The sequence below is a fragment of the Salvelinus sp. IW2-2015 genome, linkage group LG13 (genome assembly GCF_002910315.2).
Source record: "Salvelinus sp. IW2-2015 linkage group LG13, ASM291031v2, whole genome shotgun sequence".
In the NCBI taxonomy this organism is placed as follows: domain Eukaryota; kingdom Metazoa; phylum Chordata; class Actinopteri; order Salmoniformes; family Salmonidae; genus Salvelinus; species Salvelinus sp. IW2-2015.
In genome coordinates this window covers 46099631-46111091 of record NC_036853.1, presented here as the reverse complement: position 1 = coordinate 46111091, position 11461 = coordinate 46099631, and the positions used below count along the sequence as shown (strand labels likewise).

The 11461-nt window shown below is 38.7% G+C and overlaps 1 protein-coding gene across 1 annotated transcript in view; it reads left to right on the top strand.

Moving 5' to 3' along the window:
• Nucleotides 1–2099: 2099 nt before the first annotated feature.
• Nucleotides 2100–11461, top strand: part of LOC111971279 (melatonin receptor type 1A-A) — a 45738-nt gene continuing 36376 nt past the window's right edge. Inside the window, exon 1 of the mRNA XM_023998043.2 lies at nucleotides 2100–2115. Coding sequence (XP_023853811.2) covers nucleotides 2100–2115 — 16 coding nt within the window. The remainder of the gene's footprint in view (nucleotides 2116–11461) is intronic.

Genomic DNA, 11461 nt, shown 5'->3' with positions numbered 1-11461 from the left:
TGCAAGTTCTAGCAACAGCCCTAGAACTCATCGAATCCCATTGTGAAGCAGGGGGTGGACACTTTTTGTCAGGGGACACTATTTGGCATGACAGGCCCTGAGTCTAAACCCCTCCTTGTGCAACTGGGTCTTGGACTTCCTGGTGGGCCTACCCCAATTGGTGAAGGAAGGCAACAACGCCTGCACCACACTGATCCTCAACACGGGGGCCCCACAGGGGTGCATGCTCAGTCCCCTCCTGTAGCCCCTGTTCACCCATGACGGTGTGGCCACGCAAATCGTCTCCAACTGAATCATCAAGTTTGCTGACGACACAACAGTGGTAGGCCTGATTACCAACAACTATGAGACAGCCTACAGGTGAGAGCCCAACACATTAACGGGGGCACACTGAGTGCCCTCCAAGACATCTACAGCACCCGGTGTCACAGGAAGGACAAGAAGATCATCAAGGACCTCACCACCCCAGCCACGGCCTGTTCACCTCACTACCATCTAAAAGGCAAAGACAGTACAAGTGCATCAAAACCGAGAGACTGATAAACAGCTTCTATCTCCAGGCCTTCAGACTGTTAACAGTCACCAATAGCCGGCCTTCGCCCAGTACAGTGCCCTGAACCATATTCACTGTTATTAATAGCCGGCTGCTAAAATTTCCAATAACCTTTTTGAGGAATAGCAACTTTGCTTATCTTTCTTCTTAAGTCTATAGTTAAGGAAAAAATGACAGTTAAGAAGAAATGTCTTCTTACAAAGGTTTTGTGAATCTAGGCCCTGGACCTGTCTAGGCCCTGGACCTCTATACCAGAGTGTGTAGTTGATTACATGCATCAGGTGTATTGGTACAGTCATAAAACGCATACACTGTGGTTCCCACCAAAGACCTTGATTGAAAAGCYCTGCTCATTACTCTAGAATCTGGAGGCTCCTTTTGACTTCACACCATGCCATGTGAAGATTCGAAGGGGGTGGCGCTCCATTAGTACAGGATGTTTGTGTATTCAGCCCAGGCTCAGTTGAGCTGTATCTATAGACTCATAATGACTAATCATAATTTATCTGGTTTAGCTCTCTCTGCACACTCCCAAACTGCAACACCAGTCTCTCCTGGTGGTCCCTTACGAAAAAGCAYTATAGGATTACTATAAAAGAGTAYTATACAAATATMACTAAAMAACATAGTATTCTTGTGGTAAATTCAGACATACTATAGAATAACTATAGTAATCTTATAGTAAAAATATAGCAATAACTATATCAATATTATATTATAGTAATAAGATTACTATAGAAATATCACAGAAAAACGTTTTCTAAATTCTATAGTATTATTATGGTAATTTTGACATACTATAGAATAACTATAGTAATCTTAAAGGAATACTATAACATCTTCTTATAGTGATACTATAGCAATAACTAACTTACACTACTATACCAATATACAAAGATATACTAATGGTATATCTTATGGTAATATTACAGCAATCTTATAGTGATACTACAGCAATAACTATAGTAGACTTTTGAAATGTTTTTGTTCAGTGTACATTAAGAATNCCGTCAAAAACACCGTCCTTGGAGTGCAATTCTGAGATATACATTTTGCGCAGACTGAGCTGGCGCTTATGAGGTGAAATAGTACTAGAACTGCCCGCTTCCTCCTTCCTTCGTGACCTCTACGAGGTAAAATAGAGCCAAGCAACCAGCATAGCAACAGACGCTTTGGTTCATTACTTAATTTGGTCAGAATTTTGCAAGTTCTAGCAACAGCCCTAGAACTCATCGAATCCCATTGTGAAGCAGGGGGTGGACACTTTTTGTCAGGGGACACTATTTGGCATGACAGGCCCTGAGTCTAAACCCCTCCTTGTGCAACTGGGTCTTGGACTTCCTGGTGGGCCTACCCCAATTGGTGAAGGAAGGCAACAACGCCTGCACCACACTGATCCTCAACACGGGGGCCCCACAGGGGTGCATGCTCAGTCCCCTCCTGTAGCCCCTGTTCACCCATGACGGTGTGGCCACGCAAATCGTCTCCAACTGAATCATCAAGTTTGCTGACGACACAACAGTGGTAGGCCTGATTACCAACAACTATGAGACAGCCTACAGGTGAGAGCCCAACACATTAACGGGGGCACACTGAGTGCCCTCCAAGACATCTACAGCACCCGGTGTCACAGGAAGGACAAGAAGATCATCAAGGACCTCACCACCCCAGCCACGGCCTGTTCACCTCACTACCATCTAAAAGGCAAAGACAGTACAAGTGCATCAAAACCGAGAGACTGATAAACAGCTTCTATCTCCAGGCCTTCAGACTGTTAACAGTCACCAATAGCCGGCCTTCGCCCAGTACAGTGCCCTGAACCATATTCACTGTTATTAATAGCCGGCTGCTAAAATTTCCAATAACCTTTTTGAGGAATAGCAACTTTGCTTATCTTTCTTCTTAAGTCTATAGTTAAGGAAAAAATGACAGTTAAGAAGAAATGTCTTCTTACAAAGGTTTTGTGAATCTAGGCCCTGGACCTGTCTAGGCCCTGGACCTCTATACCAGAGTGTGTAGTTGATTACATGCATCAGGTGTATTGGTACAGTCATAAAACGCATACACTGTGGTTCCCACCAAAGACCTTGATTGAAAAGCYCTGCTCATTACTCTAGAATCTGGAGGCTCCTTTTGACTTCACACCATGCCATGTGAAGATTCGAAGGGGGTGGCGCTCCATTAGTACAGGATGTTTGTGTATTCAGCCCAGGCTCAGTTGAGCTGTATCTATAGACTCATAATGACTAATCATAATTTATCTGGTTTAGCTCTCTCTGCACACTCCCAAACTGCAACACCAGTCTCTCCTGGTGGTCCCTTACGAAAAAGCAYTATAGGATTACTATAAAAGAGTAYTATACAAATATMACTAAAMAACATAGTATTCTTGTGGTAAATTCAGACATACTATAGAATAACTATAGTAATCTTATAGTAAAAATATAGCAATAACTATATCAATATTATATTATAGTAATAAGATTACTATAGAAATATCACAGAAAAACGTTTTCTAAATTCTATAGTATTATTATGGTAATTTTGACATACTATAGAATAACTATAGTAATCTTAAAGGAATACTATAACATCTTCTTATAGTGATACTATAGCAATAACTAACTTACACTACTATACCAATATACAAAGATATACTAATGGTATATCTTATGGTAATATTACAGCAATCTTATAGTGATACTACAGCAATAACTATAGTAGACTTTTGAAATGTTTTTGTTCAGTGTACATTAAGAATTTGACAGATACGAGGACATCATATTTGAAAAATTATCAATTTTAATACTTTTTCACTGAGTTAACAAATCAAAAGGTTAGGCTTTAGCCTCCAAGTTACTCCCTTTGAATAAAAAAAGCAGTTTTAAAACTAAATATTGGACTTCTTAAGCAATTTTGAATCTTCAATCAAATTATTTTTAAGACATCCTTCTYCATCTGGTTTCGCCTAATTAAAAATGCTGTGGAGAAAAAGAAAAGGGGRTTTTAACAAATTTTCTTTGAGGACAGAATAGCTTGCCTAACCCGAAATTAATCAACAGTCTTGGCACAAACTAATAGACCTGAGATCAGGTTACACACACAAATTTACACTCTTGTTATAAATAAATAATAAAATAATAAAATAAAATAAACTACAAAGCACCTTTTTTTAATAGTAGTTCTGCTGTATTTTGAAGTAAAAGTCTTATCTTTCATAATTCTACATGTTATTGTACAGTATTTATAGTAAAAAATGACTAAGCAACTTACTGCAAATGGCAGACACTTTGGTTGGGCACAGCTGTTTCTTTGCCTCCTTGTCCCAGAATGCATTAAAATGTTTTCCTGTCAACAAAGAGACGGCAGTCATCTCTCTGGGAAACAGAACTGTCATGAGCTCAGAAATGCACATTGATGGTTCTTTGCTCAGTCGAGTGATAATGTTTGCCTGGAGTTTAACACCCTCTRCCAGTTCCACCTGTAAGACTTCATAAAACAACTTTAATAAAAGACACAAAAAAATAAACCAGTTACACATGATTTTGGGCCTTTAGAAGCTGTGGTCAAAATGTGCTCTTTGTACGGTACTGTAATAGTTATCAACAATCTATTCAAACTGTCCTGTATTCAAACTGTGTTGGACTGAAACGTAGTTTTTTGCATGATATTAGAATATTTTTAAAAATTATATCCGAAATCAATACAGTATTTTAATATTAGGATTTGCTCTGACTTCTAGTTTGTTCTAAAAAAAACTTGTCTTGTTAGCGCAATTATCCCCARTATGTCTTTAATAGGGGTGTGCAGAGTATTCGGAYAAAATCATTATTGTTACCGATATTAGCACTTGGCAGAACACAAATATGAATTATTAACATCATTWTCTGTGATTGTAAAAAGTTTCTGAAAAGAGAATTTATCGAGTCGACTCCAAATTTAACAGAACATTGTTTTTGACATTGTCACATCGTCGCCATTGATGATAGATGTAGTCCTATCCCCYAGCACTAGTGGTAACTATACAACTCTGATCTCCTTCTTTCTCTCTCTGTCTCCCYCGCTTTGTCACTCTCCCCTTCTATCCCCCCTTTCTAAGTACAGTATATTAGATTTGAGTTTTGGACTTAGTCAAGCATATGTTCTCTGCCTACCTCTCAGATTCATGTTTAGATAAATTCTTTGTTCATAAAGTATTATCTTGAAATGTAAACTGTTGTATTGCCTTCTTTAATGTTTTCATCACTCGTGTTAAAGGGGTGGTTCGTCCAAAAATACATTTAATCTCACTAGAACATGTTCCKAGGCATTAGCCTTCACCAGAGACAATTTTTAGGTTGGTTGGATCAGTATTTAGTTTAGCTCATCAGCGAATTCTACTTCTCCCTCTCCCATAGAAACCCCATTTAATATCAATGTATATCATAAACAAAGTACCCTCGAAAGACACCACCGGTGCCTCCAATCACTGCAATAGCCCTTGTAGTTAAAATCTCGATAAGATTACTTTGATAAAATATTTACATAGCCTAGTATATCGGTAATTTTTTCATTAAAATCCAGGAATTAATTTTTAATTAATCCGCGCCGAGCCTCGACTTGGGTCAGAGTCAGAATTTACTTACAAATCTTTGAACCAAGAGGAAGAGTATCAACCAKATGACACAAACTGAAGAAAAGTAGGTTGATTTTTGTTACATGTTTTAAAGCAAAACCGATTGTTTTTGGGCAATTCAGTGATGAGACAAACAGTTGTTGCATAAAGTAAGGATAAATACATATAGTTTTTCATACATTCTAGATAMAATTGTAAATGTCGCATTTTGAAATAAAATTGCAGAAGTCTAAATACTGATCCAACTAACMTAAAAACGGTCTCTGGTAAAGGCGAATGCCTAGGTAAATGTTCTAATGAGGTTAAAACCTCTTAGAGCTGAGATCCCSCTAGAGGGATCAAATTCAACAAYATCCGGTGAAATCGCAGCGCGCCAAATTCAAAATACAAAATCGTAATATTAAATATTCATGAAAATTCAAGTGTCATACATGATTCTTTAGATTAGAATCTTGGTAATCGAACTGCGTTGTCAGATTTCAAAAAGGCTTTACGGAGAAAGCATAGCATTYGATTGTCTGAGGACAGCGCCTCACATTAGCATATTTTCCAAACCAGCACAGGCGTCACGATATAACAAATAGCGATAAAATAAATCACTTTCTTTTGAAGATCTTCCTCTGTTTGCAATCCCAAGGGTCCCAGCTACACAATGAATGGTTCTTTTGTTCGATAAAGTCCTGCTTTATATCCCAAAAATGCTGTTTAGTTGGCGCCATTGAATTCAATAATCCAGTCCTTCAACATGCATACAAAGGATTCCAAAAAGTTACTAGCAAAGTTCGTCCAAACGAGTCAAACAATGTTTTTTATTAATCCTCAGGTTGTCTAATATCTAAATAAACGATAATATTTCAGACGGAGATTACTATGTTCAATAGCAAAGGAAAAGAACGCGCGCAAAAATACAAATAGTTCTTTATTTTTCAAAGAAACAAGCCTAAAACCTTGTATAAAGACTGTTGACATCTACTGGAAGCCATAGGAACTGCAATCTGGGAGGCGGAAATTAGATCTTTCAATAGCATTGCATTKGAAGTCATTCTGAGCTCCAAAAGTTTTTTTCCAGATGGATTCTCCTCGGCTTTTCACCTGCTATATCAGTTCTGTTATACTCACAGACATTATTTTAACAGTTTTAGGAACTTCAGAGTGTTTTCTATCCAATTCTACCAATTATATGCATATCCTAGCTTCTGGGCCTGAGTAACAGGTAGTTTACTTTGRSCATGTCAGACAGGCAGAAATTCAGGAAACTAGCCTTACTYGCAGAGGTTAAAAKTATTTTTTCGWTGAACCACCCCTTTAAGTAAGTAAAYGTATTGGAATTATAAAACMATTTCCTTTCTGCCATGACTCAAGTTGTTTGCTTGCTGTACTCCGTTAGATAGTTTTAGTAGTTAACGAGAAATASTTTTATGAGTATGTTTTGTATAATSTTAAATGGCGCTCTATAATTTAAAACACTTATAAGACACATTATTATTGTACTACAATATGCATTAAACATTTACGTGAAATTAAGYAAAACTGCACATGCATACAGTATTTTTCTGCTTGCTGTATTGTTACAATGTTAATACACCTACTTTTGTATTCAAATTGTSACTAGTTTGCATCCCCGCTTTACAGCTCAAGGTTTCAAGTCACCCTACCATGCTGTCTGGTAGGTTTGTGAYGGCTATGTTTTGGAGTGCTGCTTTTGGGGGTTGGAGGAAGGGTGTGGATCCACCAGCCATGATGTCTGGGAACACACAGTATGACAGACAGTTAAAGAGATGTAATACAGATTCATTCAACCACCTCCTTACAACTTCTAATCATCCCTCCTACTCTCAATCTCTACTCCTCATATTCTGATCATCAACCTAACAACAATCCATAACACACCGTTAGAAACTGTGTTTCCTCTCTTCCTCCCAGCCATGTCTGGGAACACAGGATGACAGACAGAGAAAGTGAATACAGATTCCTTCAACCAACTCCTTCCAACTTCTAATAATCTTTCCTAATCTCAATCTCTACTGCTCATGCTTCTGGTCATCATGCTTAAACCAAACACACACACACACCCTTTGAAGTTGTGTGTCTCATTCTCTCCCTTTTTAGGTTTTTCACCTCCTGGAGCAAACCTGGCAACTCTGAAAATATTGAACATAATGTGCTATCATTACACTTGCATGCAATATGCATTCAACTAATAGATTGGTAGACACTTTACAACTGCACCTACTCACAGATACACCTACAAGTGAACCTAATCACTGTATCTATGGGTATATACACAACTAAACCTGGACTTGCATGCAGGGTGAGAATATTCCGTGGGAGCATCCACAAACAGGAAAGCTTACCTTCAATCCTGGAGAGAGATTGTCTGAGTGCTGCATTTTCTTATTTGAAAGTTTGCAGTGGTTACCTGCATTTGCATTTCCTGTTTTGACACTAAGGTGAGGTCCTCACTCTCTGTGTCACTTTGAGGTCTGGCCTGGAAGGACAAAGATTCTTTGTACAACTTACACATTTAGACATGAATAGGGGACATATTTTTTAAGGACAAAATCCACCAATTGACAATATTTGTGGTGTTTTTTAGTCTCAATGATTGGAGGTTTCAGACATAATTATTAACCACAGAACTATTTTTTTTWTGTATTTGGTTGTGTTGAGGAGAAATCAGATTTTTATGCACAAAGTGTTATGATAATATTAGTGATTAGTACAGGGTTAAATTCACCTTTTAATGCATCAAYTTAAATTGCACAACTAATGCTACAAAGTGTTAGAAACTTACTTGAAGTGATACACTGGTCATTAGTTCCACCTGATGTTTTTTCAGACTCGGCCCTCTTCTTTTTCTGTGATACACTCTGCTAGAGTAACATAGCTACAGTCAGGAAATTACAGGTTTTGCACAAAGATATAGCTAGTCAATTTCACAACTAAGCATACCTTTCGTGTAGTATTTTCTGTTTCTTCCACATAATGCAGGGTTCTTTCTTTTCTCCCTTATTCCTCTCCCTTTCTTCTCTTGCACATTCTGACCTGGTCCTTTTTTTTGACATTTCTACTAGTCTCTTGCGATCTTCTAGAAAGTAAAAATGAACATTATTAGCTAGGCGATAGCTAGGAGCGACTCACATCACTCACCATGATGCATACCCCCCCACCCCATAATATCATAAGCTGTGATTGCAACTTAGCTTACTAGCTAGCTATATATTTTATTTTATTTTACCTTTCTTTTACCAGGCAAGTCAGTTGAGAACAAATTCTTATTTACAACAATGGCCAGGCAATCAGCCCAGTTAGTATGTGTTAGCTAGCTTTCGTGCTGACCAGAAGCTAGTTAGCGGTTGGATCGGTCTGCCGAACAGCTAACTAGCCAGTGGTTAGCATGCTACCTACACATACTAGTGAACTTAAGTGATATAACTAGCTCCTTAGCTAGCTAATGTTAGCTGCATTAGTTGTTATTGTTATAGCCAATGTATTGGCTGTATTACTTTTGTATAACTAAGTTTAACAATTGATGACATTAACCATATATTGTTAGCTAGCTACGTTATACTGTGTCATTAGCTGGATAGCTAGCTAGATAGCTTACCATCCAGAGCCATGACATAGGCGGGATATCTCTTCCCTGTGTGCTGCCAATAACAATACATTTTTTCAAATTGCCGCATGTCCCATCAAACTCTTCAATATTTTCCACTGGAACAATTTCTGATGTCCCTTCAAAAAATTCCACAAGTGCATACATGTTTGGTGATATTTTGCTTGTGCTGCAAAGTGCAAACTGAGAGTAAACCGTTATTTTCTCTTTGCTCGTGCCTAGTTTTCTAACTTTCGCCCATGCGCACGATTTAGTTAYGTAGAGCTTGGCGCCTTTTATGCTTTGCCGCAAAGTTTATTTTATAGCTTTATAACTACGCAAACAGTTTCATTAGCAGTTGACATGATGCGCGCYGTTTTCAATAATTAGCTAATTTGCTTACGCTTGTAAGAAATGCCTCCCGTACGAGTGATATGGAGACCATATAAAAAATGGATGCGTGATGGAAACTTCCCTTTTCCTCGACAGACCAGATCAAGCAGAAATATTAAGGTATTGTTGTTGTTATATTGCCTTAGCTATATATATGTGAGCTCTAGAAAACTAGATTTTTAAAAAATGTAGCTACAACCATAATACTGCTTGGGGTGTTCAATTGCTTATGCTATGCTGTTACTGGTATGTATACACTAGCTGTATATCTGCTAGCTAGATACAGTAGCTAGTTAACTTGCTACCTAGATGGTACATTGTCAGTGTGTGTGTTCAGTATCTAGTTTCTAGCTAGCTACTTACAAACCTCAATCAACATGGCTCTGATCATTTTGAGCTTAATGACACACACACACACACACACACACACACACACACACACACACACACACACACACACACACACACACACACACACACACACACACACACACACACACACACACACACACACACAGACATTCCGTTTTTTAGCCTCACCCTTGTGAAGTCAGAGTCATGTATTCTAGCTAATATTTTCATTAGATAATGTTCTGTGTTGGTTTTCTCTGTTCATTTTTTAGGACCCCTTGAAACCCCCCCCCAGTCAACCTGGCTCTGATCATTTTGACTATGATGATGCCCCTGAGATGGTAAGTGTCAGGTGCACAAACATGCACACACACACATATTTGTTTTTCTATCCTTGTGGGGACTTGAGACCTAAACATGACCCCAAAAATCATGTTCCCTAGCCCTAAACGTAACCCTAACCTTTATCCTAACCCTAACCATAAACATTTAGGTTATTGAGGTTAAGGCTAAGGCTAAAATTCACCTGGCCCTAATGCCTAACCCTAAACTTAACCCGCAATGCCTAAACCTAATAGTAACCCCAATTCTAACACTATGCACGATTGTACGTTTTTCCCTAAACTTAACCCCCGAGCCAAAAATCGCAATTCCCCTCGTGGGGACTTGCCAAATATCCCCACGGTGTCCAATTTGTCAGGTTTTTGTATACATGTGGGGACATCAGGTACCCACATGTACACATTAATGTGGTACACACACACACAGACATTCCGTTTCTTAGCCTCACCCTTGTGAAGTCAGCGTTATGTATTCTAGCAAACATTTCAGTTAGATCATGTTCTGTGTTGGTTTTCTACATGTATTCCTCATTTAGGACCCCTTGACACACCCCAATCAACCTGGCTCTGATCATTTAGACTATGATGATGCCCCTGAGATGGTTAGTGTCAGGTGCACAAACACACRCAACTCTCAGGCCTTGGCAATCTGTTCTAACTTTACAGATGTATTATATGTTTCCTTCTKGCTTCAACAAATGTCTAAATATACCTTGCATCTAACTCTTTTCAGAACAAAGAAAGGATTTTACCCTGGGGCATCAGTAACAAAGGAGCAATAACTTATGGCAATAATCTTCTTTGTTCTGCATCATCACCTGACTGGAACTGCCCTGATAGACCTATTTGCCTTGCTGAATTTGCTTGTCMCCAATTTGGTTCCAACATCTAAATATCTCCTCCAAAAAATGTTGGGTAACCCAGCCCTGACAGCTGTCTCTCATTTMTTTTGGGATGAATGCCAAAATTACTTAGGAAAGCAACCCGTTCCACATTGTGGAACGTCCTTCATCAGAGAAACAAAACGTTTTTTTTTTTTGTCAATACCTTTGAGGAACCTTCTGCGAGATACACTGGAGAACCATGGAATAGATATTTTGAGGAAAACAGTGAAGGAAGAAGAATATGAAATTGAGGATGTCATGGATGGAAAGATGTACTAGACATTACTGAAAGAGAAGAGGCTATCTGCTGATGATTTAACATTAAACCTGGAACTGTGATGGACCCGTTTTTAACTACTCAAATGACTCAGTTTGGCCCCTTCAATTTACCATAAATGAACTGCCTTAAATACATCAGAAAGAACATATGATGGTTGCAGGACTTTGGTTTGGCCCAGAAAACCCCAGAATGGATAACCTTTTAAAACCACCTTTATTGATGAATGTTGCGATTTAGCCAAAACCCATTACTTTGGAGCGGATAACAGTGAGATTCTGAAGAGGACAAAGGTCTTCTCCTGATTGTTGTTCCTCAGATGCAATTGCCAGGCCAATCCTTTCGTTACTATAAGCAATTCAATCGGGAATATGGTTGTGACTGATGCTTGCACCCCGTAAAGTTGTCCCCAAAGGCAGAGGTGTTGACAACCCCTTTACTTACAAACCATT